Below are 16,771 nucleotides of genomic sequence, written 5' to 3' on the forward strand. Positions count from 1 at the left end.
GATGAACGAGGCGCACGAAACCCTCTGCACGTCAAGGCCCCGGGCTAGCGGCAGTTATTGGTATTATTAATTAATATTATACAGTTCTATCCTTGCAGAAATGCAATCATGGAAAACCACGTTTCCTCCTGAAATTTGCATAGATGACTGTCAAGGTTTTATGACATTTTCACAAGAACTTTATGTTAATGAAATTACAAGGGAAGTGTAGTAGGTTATTAGAAACCTGGCATCAAGGATAGAATGTTCTATATAAAGAAATTTTCTGTGGCTACTAAGAAAAATATAAAAACCAAGCATTACAGAACCCTTCTTCTGCTCCCGTGCTGCTTTTCTTGCATTGATTTGTCGTCCTTCATTTTCATACTTTTCAGTAAAAGAATCAAGAATTTCATAAAGATCTTCTGCTTCAGCAGGCCGTGGTATATCTCCAAATAAAATGTCATAAGCTCGAATGTCTTGACAATAAAATCTAATAAGAAATATATTAAGAACATTTCTTTTGCAGACAGAGATCTTTTCTAGAGTTAAATGTAGGACACACACCTGTGTATGTGTGTATGATTTACTCACATATAGCACTTCATATATACTACTTTTCAAACACTAACTACAAGCCATAACCCATGTAAAAGCCTCTAAATTCACCTCTCCAAGCTCACCTCTAGAGGCAATCACCATAAATGGTCTGATATTTATATCCTTTTCCCAATAATATAAAAGCACATCATATATACATACAAACACTTATACATAAAAACATACATAGAACATTTATATACAAATGCATATAATAAACATATAAATATTCATATAAACACTTATACACATACAATTACAATCACATACGTATACATCTTTATAGGTTTTTACTTTTTAAGCTTCTTATAAAAATGGTGCTAACATATAGTTTCCTTAAAATGTTTATTTGTATCAAAATTATGTAAGGATTTGCCTTACATGTTTAGAAGCCCTGCAAGTGATTAAGAAGTATATTTGTTTTAGTTTATCCAGGATTTAGGTGAACTTTAGTTGGAAAATCTTCCAAAGGCCTAGAATCACAAATGTCTAAAAGCATTCTTAACTTAAATTTCTCAAATTAATAAAACCAGAAGTAAAAACATTTCTCTTGACTTTACAAGATGGAGAGTTCTGCGAACCTTACTTTCCCCCCATTCCTCCTATCTTCTGGTTGTTGAGGTCTGCACTGAACGTTTCTGCATGTGCTGTGGGATTCTGGGTAAACGGGCACCGCAGACTTGGTACTCAACTTCTCTCAAGTCTGCTGTAAGCGGCAGACGTGTGTCCACCACCAGCAGGGGCAGCCCTGTCAGGGTCACTATTAGTGGGATTCCTGCCAGGCTCTAGAATTAGTCCTCTCAGTCTTAGCTTTTTATCTTTTTCTGGGCAATCAGACATATTTTAGTGGAAATACAGAAGAGCAGTTTTGGGAAAAATCAGCCAGATGCCAGTTTAAAGTGGAAGCTCCTCGTCGCCTGTTAGAGTACTTCCAAATCTTGTATTTTTTAAATCAAAATTGGTCTCTATCTTATGGAAGAAAGACAAAGGCTGAGCCTAACAATAGGAAACCTCTCATGAGGAACACTGCACTTTGACGTTATGGAGACGGCTGCTTCCCTTCAGCCTCACGAACCAACCTCTGCTGGCTTCACACTTTTCTTCTGCAGCTTCCTCAGCTCTCTCAGCCTGAACAGAATTAAAAAGAATTAGGGCCTTGCTCTGGATGAGGCTTTGGCTGAAGGCAATGTTGTGGCTGGTTTGATCTTCAGTCCAAACCACTAAAACGTTCTCCGTATCAGTAGTAAGGCTGTTTCGCCTTCTTATCATTTGTGTGTTCACTGGAGGAGCACTTGTAATTTCCTTCAAGAACTTTTCCTTTGCAATCACAGCTTGGCTAACTGTTTGGCACAAGAGACCTAGCTTTCGGCCCATCTTGGCTTTGACATGCCTTCCTCACTAAGCTCAGTCATTTCTAGCTCTTGATTTAAAGTTAAGAGACGTGCAACTCTTCTTTTCACTTGAACACTTGGAGGTCTTTGTAGGGTTATTAATTTCAATACTGTTGTGTCTAAGGGAATAGGGAGGCCTGAGGAGAGGGACGGAAACTTGGGGGCAGGGGGTGGTGGTGAGTGGAAACAGCCAGTCTGAGGAGCCATCAGAATACACACACAGTTACTGATTAAGTTCTCCATCCTATAGGGGTGCAGTTCCTGGTGCCCCAAACAGTAACCATAGTAACATCAAAGGTCACTGATCACAGATCACCATAGCCAATGTAGTAATAATGAAAAAGTTTGCAATATTGCAGGAGTTACCGAAATGTGATGCAGAGACACAAAGTGAGCAAATGTTGCTGGAAAAATGGTGCCGACACAACACTTGCCTGTACAGAGGTACTCTGTACACTTTTAAGAACGACATGAATCTACAAAGTATTATTTTCTCATCACACGTTTTTCAAATCAATTAAAATTATTTGCCTTGCACTTACTTTCGGTTAGTTTCTTTCCTCTCAATCAAACAGCTACCTTCTAAAGATATGCCAGCGAAGAGGCCTCTTGACTTGCAGTAAGTAAAGACAGCAGCTGAGCTTCTTAGGGAGACATCTCCTTCTAAATTCCTGCAAAACAGAAGGCTTTGCATCACAGAACTGTGAGCATCTTCACTTAAAGATGACTGTTTGGCACTGTACTTCTAACCCAAAAGAAGGATCTTGCTCTGCACTTACTTCAATCATTTTTTTTGGGGGGGGGGAGAAATATTGTTTATTGAATATTTAATGAGGTCACGTCCATAGGGCTTTCTTTTTTTTTAGTTTTATTTTATTTATTTATTTTTTATACAGCAGGTTCTTATTAGTTATCTATTTTATACATATTAGTATATATATGTCAATCCCAATCTCCCAATTCATCCCACCACCAACCCCATCCCCAACTTCAATCATTTTTACATATTTTACTTCCTGCTGGCCTAAGCTAGGTGTGTTCACAGTGGTCTAGAGGACGGACAGTTCATGGCAAGTACATAGCAGGTAAGATTGTTGTAGAACAGTGTGATGCACGTGGAGAACACACGTACAGCTGATATTTTCCCATACTGTCTTCCTTCCCTAAAACAGGGAAACACACCTCAAGAGTAAAAGACTGTGGTTCTTTTTACAGTGAGTATTTTCATGGAACTTAGAAACCTTTTTAAATGATTTTACTGAGTAACTTCTATAAACAGTCTGGGTTTAAAATATTTAATTGCTCAATTAACTCAAGAATAGTTATTGATTAATAGAGAAGGAAAATACACTTTAAGTATTGTAAACATCACTCAAGTAAAACACTTCCATTTCAATTTTTCACAATTTAGTTGGAAAAAAAACCCCTTTTTTCCCTGATCAACGCTGCCCTTTCTCAGTTAATTAAAATTGACTCGAGCTGGCTCCTTCAAAGCTTAAAGGTAAATTTTATGTTGATTCCGGTAGACACAACAGCCTGCATTTCTGAAATATTTAATTTCTTTTTGTGTGTTTTAGTTTCAGATTTTCTCATTTTATCACAATGGCTGTGTTTTGTTTATTTCTTATGTGTAAGCAGCCTCAAACCCTCTGGGACATGTGTAAATCATAAATTTCTGTCATTTTAATTCGTTTCTCTTAATGAAAAACAATATAGTTTTAAAGCCTTTACTATCCAAGAGCTGTTCAAAAGGGATTTCAGAGTACTCACCTTCCCAAGGGCCCAACTGCCACAGTCAAATTCCCTCCAAGTGTTAGGTTACCGCCTTTTGCAAAAGCTTCTACTGCTCTGTCATAATTCAAAATTATTACCAAATCCGATACCTGAAATGTAGACAGCCATTTATTTTAAAATAATTATGCCTAAATATCATTTAAAATATATGTTTACCAAAACTCAACATACGATATGTAATGTAGCAAGAATTTCAATGTAGCCAAAGAGAGTATGAAAGCAGAGTCATGCTGTATTTTCAGCTGAGGATGTAAGCAGCTAACCTTCCCGCAGGCAATGGGAGCGCAGGGCTGTGCATCGAGCACGTGGTGGGAGGTCTCCGGGCATCGACTTCTTCTCAGCAGCCTCGCGGGTTAGTGAGGCTGAGTGACGTGTCCTAGTGACACCTGAACAGGTCACACACAGGTAGGTGGGAAAGGTCAAAAGGCTTCCTCAAACTAAGCACGTCACGAAAGCCAAGCCGGAGAACGAGAACGAGGAGCAGGTCGGAAGGTCCGGGGGCCCGAGTCTGGTCCCCACCGGCGCCCCTGCAGGTCCACGCGACCCCCAAGCAGGAGCCGCCCCAAAGTGCAGCACACCAGGAGGAAGATTAGTTAACCAGTAGCTATGCCTATTACCAGGGTTAATCCTCCAAGTAAAAGCAAAGCTGGAGCGAGTCACACGCTCTGGGCGGGTCGCTGGGGACAAGGCGTGTTCTTCAGACTCGCCTCCGCTGGGGCGGGACCCCCGGTGAGGCCGGGCAGGGTGCCCAGGCCACGGCCCCTCACCCCACGAGCGCAGAGGAGAGGCGCCGGCTGGGGAGGCCAGACTTTCAAGCCCAGCTCCTCTTCGCAGCACCGGGCCATCTGGGGCATTTTGGCTCCATTTGGCCTTCTCATGGTTAAAGGCCATGGCAGGACCTGCTCCCTGAACCACGGGGAGGTCAAGCACGTGTGTCAAGTGCCAGAGAACGGAAGGCCTGAGGGCCTGGCGCTGGGAATCTGGGCTCAGAATGGAAACCATTTGGGTGTTAATTCCACTTCTGCCCCTGGCATATTGCGAGACCTTGGGCAAATGATTGAGCGGCTCAAAGCCCCAATCTCCTCTGTAAAATGGGTATAATAGTAATCAGATTTATAAGTATATATAATCGTATAGGTATATGTATATACATGTATGTATGCATATACACAAATCTAGGGTTGTTTGAAAGATGAGTTGAAATCATTTGTAAACCCTGGCATATTTACCACATCTCAATAAAATATGCAAAGGCCAAGCAGATTAATGTTTAAAAGATGACTTCATTTATATCGTTCTTTAAATGTTTTGAATCTTTGTTTTCATCTGACAGAAGAATCCGATTATTACCAAACGTGATTGCACTTGGAAGGGCCTAGTGGAATTCCTGATACAGTTTAATTTGAATTCCTTCATGAAAAAATACACTCAAGTTCCGTAGGACAGACCAAACACGCCAGCTAATTGATGCATGCCAGACATATCACTGTGACTCATATCAACTGTTAATTCCATTTTATACATGGACAATTTCTGAGGATCATGGTGTTGAATGATACAGAATTATTCAGTGTTTCTCATGCAATGCTAAGCAATTTTGCAAGATTATATAACCAAATCTTATATACTTTTTAAGATAACATATATGAAATTACTTTGCATAATGCTTAGTGTATACACACTCAGATAGTATAAGTCTCCAGCCGTGACCTTGTGGATGCTCTAGTTGTTATGTCTCCTTCTACTTGGTACGTCTTAGGATAGTTAAGTAAGGCACAACTATATGAGTCAATAAAGAAAATAAATTAATCCTTTAACTTTATGTCTAGTCTCAATTCAGTTCTCCTGAAATAAGAGTAAGATAATCCTGTGCTCTTTGGTGACATGACTAATCAGAGAACCAGGTCCAAAGCACCACAGTTTGAAGAGCAGCAGTACGGCCAACGGCTCTTGATTTATTTCCACAGCTTAGAATAAAAAGCAAAACAGATTTCCTGAAAGAAACCTGGAGCAATGGAGCAATAAACAGTTAAGACAGACATTTAAGAATTTGATAGAGGTTTCTTAATAAGTTTGCATTAAGATACAATTAACTGTAAATAAAATGCGAGTTTTACAATTAAACTCAATTCTTTAAAAAGAATTTTAAAAAATGCAACTATCATGCAGGAAAAGCTGGGGGAGAAATGTTCTCAGGAGCCGGAGGGCTTCTCGTCCCCTGACACCCTGTCCCCAACACGGCACTGCCCCATCTCCCTCTCAAGTGTTTACCCACCTTGAACCCAAGCCACCGAGTCCCGATGCTGTCGTCCTGTAATGAAGCGATAGCTTTCAAGCCCCAAATCCAGACAACCTGGCGAGAAAGCCCAGGGCTCCCTCCTGTGGTTCTAGTGAGACCGCCCCCCAGCCCCACCCCTACCCTGCATAGAAGGGTCTTCTTTCCCATCTCTCAAGCCATTCTGCTCGGGAGTCTGTCTCACTCCCCAGAAAGCCTCATCATGTGGGCAGTAAGCTGTCATACTCTCAGTATGTGGCATCATCAGCCTCAACGTTCAACCCACATTTGAGGGGTTCCCATCCCCTTCCACTCCTCACACCAACAGATCCTCCCCTTGCACAGCAATCTTAGGGGACTTGGAAACTGAACTCTGATCTCTAACAGTAGTTTCTCAACTTAAGCCTAGATGCCTTCCTCATCATTAAAGTAAAAGAGTTCATCCAAATTCTCCTGGAAAAAGCGGAGTAATTTTTCTCACATTACAATCTTGGGTGAAAGCGAGGTTGATCTGACTTGATGGCCCAGTGTGGATTCTGGATTTTGGTAAACAACGAACAATTGGATAATCCAAGGTATCAGGGTTTTCAGACCTTTGGGCTCTGCTATAATTGTCCTGGAAAGAAAATATTAACGGTGTTTAAACCAAGTCTTAGTATTATCTTTCCTTACTCCACTGACTTTTAAATCTTTCATTTGTTGTTGTTGTGTTTGGTGGGTGTGTGTGAGTTACACAACCTTGGGAATTCTCAGCAGTTCTCATGAGTGGACCAGTGCCATAATCTATATTTAACTAATGCCCAAGCTCCTGAAGGCCAACACATTCTGTCAAAAAACGACACGTCCCTAACTTCACATACCTTCAGAACCTTAACCTGGTCGAGATTCCAAAGCGGAGCTAAATCTAGACTTCCTGATAGTCAAGTCCGCTTTCCACGTGTAATGAAGGGGTCACCCCCTGGGGTAGGCAGCACGGGGGCGGAAGCTCGCAGGGGGTCCTGGGCTCAGGAGAGGGGTCTGGTCCCACCATGGGGGGCGCTGCAGTCTCCTCCAGCCCTGCCACCACACGCCACACCCACGTGCTGCCAGGTGGCGAGGGCAGCCGACCCCAAACGCCAGCCCCCTTGCCTCTGTCGTAAGACCTGCCTTCTCTTCCTATCAGACCAGGGCGACTTTACCTGGAACCATGGCCTTGCTTGGACCCTTCCCCTTCTCTGTCCTGCTTCCCTCAGCCCCTTAGAGTTTCCCCCTCACCCAGAACATTTGCTCAGTAAGTCACGTGCACCACGAGCCCTGTCTCAGGCTCTGTCTCCAGTGAAACCAGTTAGAGACAACCACACACCACCTCTGCAAGCTGCTTAGCATCTCTGCGCGTTGAAAATAATCACATGCGCCCTGCCTACCTCATCCGTGCCCTGAAATCCACGGCGTGTTATACGGGTGGAAGTTACAGTTAGGACCAGATGGGGCACTAGAAACGAGGAGACTCACCCAAGCACCCATGGAAGCCAGAGGCCTCCCTCTGAATGGCCAGCCTGTCATTCTCAGGCTGGAGGCGTCACATAACTCAGTTATCTACACAATGACGGCAGCGACGGCCACTCAGCATGGCTACGGTATGGAAATGATTCTATGAGAGTACATGTGAGAGTTTTATGTGAATGTTAGCCATTATTGCTAATTATTCCATTCCAAAACAGAATGGCAGATAATTAAATTATTCAACAAACATTTAATAGTTTGAACCGATGATACAGTGCTTTAAAGAAACAGATTTATTTTGGGTGTCTACTTGTGCTTGATACTTGGCCAGTCTGGGGACACAGGTATGAAGGACTCACAATCTAGGTAAGGGCCAGGCAAGAAAATCTCCAGACTGGCGCATGTGCCGAGCACTCCATCCCACTAGGAGCAAGCGTGTGGCGGAAGAAGAACGCCAGAGAGGAGCCCAGGCAGCCTGGGGGGCTGCAGACTCGAGGGCGTGGGTCCCCCTGCCTGCGTCGGCCACGGGCCTGCTGCACTTCATTGGAACTGGAGCTGGGGCGACAAGAGCATCCAGCCGCAGGAGCTCCGCGGGCGCATGGCCACTGACCCCCAAGCTCCCTCGCTCATCCTGGGCCACAGCTGCACCCAGAAGGTAACTGCGTGTTTCTGGCCAGGTCTGAGATGCTTCCTGGGGAACCAGCACGGCCTCTCATTAGCACTGAAAAGTGACTGACAGCTCTAACCTTACGGCTACACTCAGGGAAGCAAAGCCAGGTCATATTCAAGAGGCACAAACTCCTAGTACAGTCTTCTAATCTCTACTTGAAGTGGATATTTTTAAAAGTTAATGCTTATCTTCCATGTACAGTATTTAAATGGAATTCCAGAGTTAACTTCTATACAGCCATGAGGGTAAGTTGCATTCAAAGTTTCCACAAATGGCAAATATAAGTAAATGCTCTTTGAGATGGAGCCCCAAAGCCTGGGGTCAGAGGGCAGTGATGAGGGACACCTGGGTACAGTACCAGGAGGTGTGAGCAGGGGTGCACAACAGATGCTGAAAATACGCTTTCCACACGAGTGCGACGTTTCTGAAGGCCATGATTTGGTTGAATATACAACCAAAAGGCAGTCATGATAGCAAAACTAAAATATGTTCCTCTTTTTATATCACAAATTTATGCAGCAGCAAGTAAAGGTCAAATAAAAATGAAAATCAGTAGTGGAAATACTTCCTCCTAATAAGGCCAAGGGCATTTAAAACTATGGCAACAGAGCAAATTCATAAAAGGATAGTTCAGGAAGAAACTGACTGAAATTTGAGAAGAAAATGATTTGGGAATATTAGGAGATTTGATTTACCAATCACTTAGCAATAAAGCAGCAGCTGAAAGACTGATATCATGCAGATGCTCCCTGTGGGAGCGACCTCTGTAAACAATTGTGTGCTGGTATAATGTCTAGTCCATTTGATTAGAAATGGGCTAGAAACCATAATCATTAGCAGCAATGTTGTAAAATGAAACAATACAAAGTCAATCTTTACTTAAAAAATTGGAAGTAGTTTGAACATTAGGGGTACCAGACTGGATTTTGCCACAAATGTTGATACATGGCATTGAGCTGTTTGCACCCATGACTCTGCAATCAGAAGCCATAAACTGCCAATTGTAGTTTGTCAGATCTGAGAATATGTGTTCTACAGATGTGCTAAAGATGGAAACAGATGAGATGGTGAATGAAAGAAACTCTACCCTCAATGAAGGAAAAGGAGAAAAATGATAAACATTACATAGCTTCAGGTAGAGATTCAAGAAAATAAAAGGGAACAATTTCCATAGGTGGTCAAACAAGAACAGTAGGAGATCACTCAAATTTCACGTATCAGTTGCTTTTAGAGAATAGGGCAATTGTATGTACACACATCACCCACTCACCTCTATTCCCAGTTCAAATCCTCCACCAAGCCCAGCTATCCCGATGGCCGAAGGTGCAGACCATTCTAATAAAAACAAACAAACATTACTCTAATATTAAAACTCTTTGGCACATAAATATGGGGAGGAAAAATGCTAAAGTGTGAATTAATAGTGTTTCTTCTTAAAATAATGAGATTTTGGCATTTTTGCCTATGTTTTTAAATGTTCTTTAATAAATATATATAATTTTTTAAGTTAAGGTTTGAAAGGTGTTAGGTATTCATTATGAGCCTCACAGACTCACAAGTCTATGTTTTCTAATCTTTCCCTACAAACATGCATAATACCAAACTATTGAATTCTCACCAATTAAATATACATAGCATTTGATAATTTCAACCATCATTATTCATAATGTTTTACAAAATAATTGAGCTGGAATTCTAGTCTTTTGTTTGTATTTTATCATAGATATAAGAGAGCAAATGGATTCAAAAGAGTTCATTATAATCACTTCTAAGGGTAACGTAATACTAAACTGTTTCTACCTCTACCGTAAATCCTGAGTTCATTATAATCACTTCTAAGGGTAACGTTAATACTAAACTGTTTCTATCGTAAATCCTGAGTTCATTATAATCACTTCTAAGGGCAACACAATACTAAACTGTTTCTATTGTAAATCCTGGAGGGCAAGAACTGTTTTGACACCCTTTGTGCCTAGTAGAAGCACAAGAAATAGGTTATAAATTCAAGATTATTAAAATTGTAACAAGATACATATCCTTACATTTGGAAACTAAGTACAATAATTGCATTTGCCATGATATGGTACATTTCAGGATTATTGTGTGCCTATTTTTCCTGATCTAGACACAATTGTGTTAAACAAGTCTAGAAAAAAATAATTGGGGGGGGGTGGGTGGGATAGTCTAGATGAAGTACTTTCTGAAAATGCTCAGTAGCTCCCTAAGCCTAATTTTTCTTGCTATCATGTATTCTAGATGACAGGCTAGTGCTTGAATATACCCAGAACGAATCTATCTGGGCTTAGAGGGGTTTTGATTACAGAAATTAATGTCTCATAATCTCAAAGTTATTTTCCACTTCCTATGTTAGGGACTGGCCCTGTTTAAAAACTGCCCACCTGGCCAGGGTCTGGGGATTTGCTGTGCCCCACTGGGTGGCTTTTATATTACCCTCTGCAGAGCGACCAGCAGCTACTTGGGAAGACGGGAGAGAGAAACTTAGGTATCTTACCCAGTAGGAAGGTCCACCTGAGGTTCTGATAGGAGCCCCAGGTGTCGACGGCTCCTCCCCCTTTTCTGACAGTCACCGGTCCATGACCATTTGGGGCCTGCAGGGCTGGGGGCTCCTTGCAGACTCGGAGCCCATCTCACTGTGGACTCGATTTGAGTGTGCCTGCTTGTCACAGGGCTGGGGGCTCCTTGCTGACCTGCAGGGCTGGGGGCTGCAGGGCTGGGGGCTCCTTGCAGACTCGGAGCCCATCTCACTGTGGACTCGATTTGAGTGTGCCTGCTTGTCACAGGGCTGGGGGCTCCTTGCTGACCTGCAGGGCTGGGGGCTGCAGGGCTGGGGGCTCCTTGCAGACTTGGAGCCCATCTCACGGTGGACTCCATTTGAGCGTGCCTACTTGTCTGGCTGTACTGCTGGGAATCTGCCCATGAAAATTTGGGTAATGCTTCTCTTCTTGAGAAGAAGAGAATGATGTCATTTTTTGTTCCGTAGCCAAGCCCAGAGCTATGAAATCTGAACCACAACCTCAGGGGCGAACTCTCATTTGCTGTGGGGACGCCTCACAGGGGACAACAAATCCTGCTGACTCAAGTTCCGGGGCCGTGCGCCCCCCAAATGCCAGGTGTCTCTCCTGTCAGTGGATGGCCCACGTTCTCCCTCAAAATAAAATTAAATTATCTACACTAAAAAGAGCTATTAACAGAAAAATGTGCTCAATTATATAACTGAACAGCAAAGGTTAAATTCATATAAAAGCCTTTTAGTTGGTTATGACACACCTACACACATTTTAAATATTATGTATGTTGGTTCTTGGGATTCAAGCAAACATATTTTGATGTCATGTCTGAAAAATCAAGTATTAGATTTCGCCCCAGAAAGTAAAACCAAATTATACTGATCTTGATATGATTCTACCCTGGGGATGTTCTTTAAAATGTTTCGATTTTTAAGATACCGCACAGGAACAATGGGGTAAAAAAGCTTCCATGAAACAAAAGAAAGCAAGTGTAAGGTGAAGCTGAGGAATAAGAATGCATATTTAACAACAGAAATACAATGTCAATGTTTAGTATACGCTCTATGGAAGGACAACAAAGTGTGTAAAGACAGGGGCCCCATCTTCTGATATTCTGAGTCTCACGGGTGGGTCGGTTGACCACAGAGAAAACCGAGGGAGCGGCCCGAGGAAGGTGGTCCAGGCGGCACCGGAAAACCTGTCTCTCTCCCTACAAAACCTGTTCACAGTGGAAACAGAACAAAAAAGGGACGAGGATTCTCGGCCCCTCCCCGTGAAGGGACGCTAGCTTACTTCCATCTGGAAGGCGCGCCAGCACGACCCCACTGCCCCCTCTCGCGGTGACCAGAAACCCAGCTTTGATCGCAGACAGGACCGCCAGGCCCTTGGCTTTGGCAATGACGTGTGCTGCAAAAGATGAAGACAGGTGAGCACCCGGCAGGTGACAGCTCAGCAGGCCCGTGCATGCAGGTTTGCTCCCCGGTACCAGGGCCTCCGTAGCCTCAGCAGCGCAGGGAACTGCGAGGAAACCGCCCCAGGACAGAGGAGCCTGAAGCCTTTGGTGGCCCTAAGCCGACAGGGCGGGTGCTCAGAATCCTGCAGTGGACACAAGAAATGAGACACCGGGAAAAGACTGTACTGATATCTAGTAGCAGGACAAATAATTTGGAGATTTCAATTAATTTACAACATAATTTATAATTTTACAAGTTATAAAAGTATTTTCAAAGAAATTAAGATCTACACAGTATTAAGGAGAAACTTCAAAAGTGACTGACATGCAATGTGCAGCAGAACATCTGAACTTAGAGCCACATTGCTGAGTTCAGCTTCTGTTAATATGAACATCTGGATTCAAAACCAGGAAAATTAAATGATTTTGCCACTTTAAAAAGTTTCTTGACTTTATAAAGTGATCTGATCAGTATTCGAATAACACATAACTACCAGGGCACTGAAAATATAATTCAATTTACAAAATATTGGTTTATTCACATTTCAGGGAAGTTCATTACATAAAAGGAAGGGTATTAACATAGGTACCCACTAAACACAGTGCCTTACTAGTCTGTGGATTTATTTACACAATAGTACATCTTTCAAATAACAAAGGAAGCCTAAACATTGGAAATTATTCTTGGATCCCAATGTTACTTTTAAGGTAGTTTAATTTATCATCATTTTAGTCAAATATTCTGTGAAGGAAGTCAAACCAGACAGTGTACTCAAATACACAAAAAAGGCTTTGTAGGTGTCCCTAGGAAACACTAAATTTCTAATACACTTATGCACACCATTTCAAAATTTAAATTAATAACAGACTCTCAGAGACGATTCAACCGAGAGCACGAGGAGGGAAACACACACACCATTCCTGGAGCTCTTGGTACTTAAACAAGGTTTAGAAGTAAGGCTCTCTTCTCTCCGATGGTCATCAACTAAGTGTGCCTTAGTTCATGTTCTAAAGGGTGTGACACATGGTAAGGATGTTGACAGCTTCATTATCCATCAGGTAGGTTTGTTTATACAACACCTGTTGGCAGAACATCCTCACGTGCCATTCTCAGTGCTTTTATAGTGAGTAGTGCCTCTCCTCAGGAACATTAGGTATAACAGAAGTATATTTTTAAAATGAACATAGTTCAAATGTCAGGTGTGTTTTTATATCTTATCCACCCAGATTCAGGGACATTAAAATACCAATAATCCCTAAATAATTGTCCAATTAGCTCTTCATTTGTAACGTGGATGCACTGATTGCAGATTTACTCTCTAAATTGAGTTTCACTTACGTCTCAGAGCCCCTCACACCAAAGGACTGTGAACTCACAGCCTAAGAAAGGCTAAGGGTCTGGACATTTTGTTTTAAAATATTTTTTAGATTTTATCTCCTATCACATAATACACCTCCCTAGCTTTAATGTACGCGTAATGGGCCCTCCCTCCTCATCCCAAGGAAAGATGAGGCTTGGTCATCTGGCAGCTGCGGCCTCTCTGGCTTCCATCAGACACACAGCCCGCACCCCTGCGGGACTTCGCTCTTATTCAGGCTGCTGTGTGAACGGGTTTTCATTTTCTGAGCTACACCCAGTGAAAGGGAGTCGGGTGGCCTTTGGCTGGAAGCAGAATAAAGGCAAGGCAGAATTTTGCTGGACAAAATCCACAAGAAATAATCCAAACCCAAACGTTTTTATGGTAGGAAATGCAGCTTATCTAGCCTGACATGTATGTAGATGCTGCTGTATACTGAGAAATGTCTTCTGTCTCCTGCTTCAGAACAGAGCTACAGAAAATTGAGTTCTTCTGGCTGAATTTTCTTCAAGTGCTACACAGTGCTTCTCTAACTTGTACGTGCATGTAACTCACTGGAGATCTTGTGAAAAATGCAGATTCTGATTCATCAGGCCGAAGTGGAGCCTGAGGTCCTGCATTTCTAACAAGCTCCCAGGTGATGCCCAGATGTGGTCATCTGCCTTCGAGTAGCAAGGCTCTATGAAGCGCTGTTTTCTTAAGATGGGAGGAGTGGCTGGGCCAAAATAACAGCACTTAATATTATTACTATAACAACAACAAATTAGAAATTCTTACAACCCTTAAAGGTCTGTTAAATAACTTCAGAAAATCTGGCTTAAGAAATTAAACTGGTTTCTCTAATGCAGGATGAGAGTTATGCACTAAGAGGGAAATTAGCCCGCAGCTGCCTACGCTAGTCTGCATATGAGTGTCTTTGCATCAGATAGGTATTCTCTGAAACACCTTTTAGAAATAACTGGTAGTAGTAATGAACAGACAGTGGTTCCCAAAGGCTTGCCTCTGGACCAGGTCTTGTGTGGTCAGCCTGACTACAGGAGAATCACATTAGAGACGTGATAAAATCTGCACTCCTGGCCACGCTGCTCCCAGGGTCTGATTCAGCAGGTCGGGGGGGGAGTTTAGGAACTGCACTTTAATGACCCAGGGAATACAGATGTGTAGCTGTGTTGGGAATCATTGATTAGTCTTCTTAAACCACTATAAAGTATAACTATCTTACCTAGAAAGAAAAAACACAAAATTAAAATTTATTTATGAGATTAGCTAGTGAGTTTGCAAGATGAGTTTGCGAAAGTCCTCAGAAATTGAGGACAAGGACCTGTGAGTTTGAGGAAAGTGGAAGTGGAAAAGGACACAGGGTACTTAGGGGCATGGGCCCTGCAAAGGGGAGGAGGAGAGGGAGTCTTACAAGGCGGGTGGGAGAGGGAGGCTGCCCAGGACACCAGCCGGGAAGACGGGCTCAGAGGAGAAAGGTGCTCTGAGGACCTGTGTGAAGTCAAGGGTTGAGAAGGTAATGTAAGAAACAGAGCAGATGTAGAAGTGAAAATTATGTATTTTATTTACCTACCAGGAATGATCTTATCAGGTCCATTTCTGGAAGTTATTTCTGTGAATTCTCTTAGAATTTTAGCAGCCTTTTTTGCTTCAGATTTCAAATTGGAAGGTATAGGGTTATTCACTGAAAGATTAAAAAAATGATTTTAATGAAGAGATCTACTAAATAGAAGTTAGAAATTTGTTGTAATTTCATTTTTCTCATACACAATTAAGCATTATCAAATTGTATCCTACCAAAGGAAATAAATTGAAAATCCTTATTTATTGATCATTTCATCTCTATTTTCCTAGTAAATTAAATTCACTGAGATTGGGAAACCCTAAACTCTCAAAATCTCAGAAATTATAAAATCATGGAATTCTAAAGGATCTTAAAATCTGGTCCAGTCTCCCAATTATGTATCTTTTCCCTGTAATTCTTAACTCACCACAATATTAACAAAAAATATTAAAATGTTAAGAATGAACAAAAGATGTATTTTATTACTGTCTATAACAGATAATACAAAATTTAATATATTTGACTATTGTGTTGAAAATGTTTGACCTGTCTGCACAGATTTTCCTTATCAGTAAAATTCTAGTAGACTCAGGAATTGAGTGATTACTTCAATTAATGGACATTTGCATTTGTATAGCATTCTATGTTCAGCATTGGTTGGGTATTCATAAACTCAGAGGAAGGTTTATTCATCCTAGCAATGCTCACATAATCTTTCCAGCTCTGAAGTATGTGGGATGGATCATTCCTTTATCACAGGACAAGGAACCAGAAGAGTCAAAGAAATCAAGAGGCTTCAATATAAATCCTGCTGTTCCGACCATCAGATGAATTTTTCATTTCAAAGACTGTATTTTCAGCCCTGAAAGTTCCATTGGTTGTTTTTCATTCTTTCCATTTCTATCCTCATTGTGTTTTTGTTGTTCTTTCAATCCTTGAGCATATTTTAAAAAGTGTTTTTATATCCTTGTCTGATGATTGCATCATCTCTGCCCTTTCTGGGTCTGCTTTTTGACTGACTTTTCTCCCAGTTATGGGTTATGTTTTACTGTTTCTGCCCATTCCTAGTGAAATTTGGTGGTTGCTAGAACTGTGAGCACTGCCATGTTGAGGACCTAGATCTTGTTGTCTTCTTTAAACAGTGTTGCTGCATTTGTGCTGGCGCCAGGGAGTCACTTGCAGATCAGCTCAGTCTTTCCAAGGCTTGCTTTTATTGTGTTTTGCTTGGAGTGTGTAGTCTTCGGTGCCAGGCCTGCAGTTACCATGTGACTCTGGGCTCTCTCCTGAACGTCCTCGGGTGTGACACACTCTCTCCACGCGGCTGGCTGGAACTACTGCTCCCAACGCTGCATAAGCTCTGAGGACTGTTTGCCTCACAGCTTCCTGAGAGTCGTTCTTTGCCCTGCCTTGAAAGCGTCCCCTTCACACAATGCTTCCTGCTCAGCCAAGGACTCAAGGGTCCCTCTGCAGATTTCTTGAGCTCCTTCCATCTCTGATTCGCTCTCCTCTGGGAATCTGCTCTGTAACCTCCGGTTGCTCAGCCTCTCCAAACTCAGTGTGTCTCTCCCATTCAGAAAGGACCCATGCCACGGTGGGCTTCCCTCCCTGTGCTGCAGCTTGGAAAGTGCTCCAGGCAGAAAAATGGGCAATTGTGGACTCTACCTCAATTTCCCCTCTCCT

At 42.3% G+C, this 16,771-nt stretch overlaps 1 protein-coding gene across 2 annotated transcripts in view; it reads right to left on the minus strand.

The window, feature by feature from the left end:
- Positions 1 to 16,771, minus strand: part of SH3YL1 (SH3 and SYLF domain containing 1) — a 45,546-nt gene that overhangs the window by 14,863 nt on the left and 13,912 nt on the right. The window contains exons 2-7 of one of the 2 annotated variants that reach the window (XM_061210704.1): positions 15,101 to 15,211; positions 12,013 to 12,126; positions 9,462 to 9,526; positions 3,741 to 3,853; positions 2,513 to 2,641; positions 304 to 472 (exon numbers count right to left, since the gene is read on the minus strand). In XM_061210704.1, the coding sequence (XP_061066687.1) occupies positions 304 to 472; positions 2,513 to 2,641; positions 3,741 to 3,853; positions 9,462 to 9,526; positions 12,013 to 12,126; positions 15,101 to 15,211 (701 nt within the window). Of the gene's footprint in view, positions 1 to 303; positions 473 to 2,512; positions 2,642 to 3,740; positions 3,854 to 9,461; positions 9,527 to 12,012; positions 12,127 to 15,096; positions 15,212 to 16,771 lie in introns of those variants that run through there. The other variant, XM_061210705.1, reaches the window with a different exon arrangement.

Source organism: Eubalaena glacialis, chromosome 14 (assembly GCF_028564815.1).
Source record: "Eubalaena glacialis isolate mEubGla1 chromosome 14, mEubGla1.1.hap2.+ XY, whole genome shotgun sequence".
Classification (NCBI taxonomy): domain Eukaryota; kingdom Metazoa; phylum Chordata; class Mammalia; order Artiodactyla; family Balaenidae; genus Eubalaena; species Eubalaena glacialis.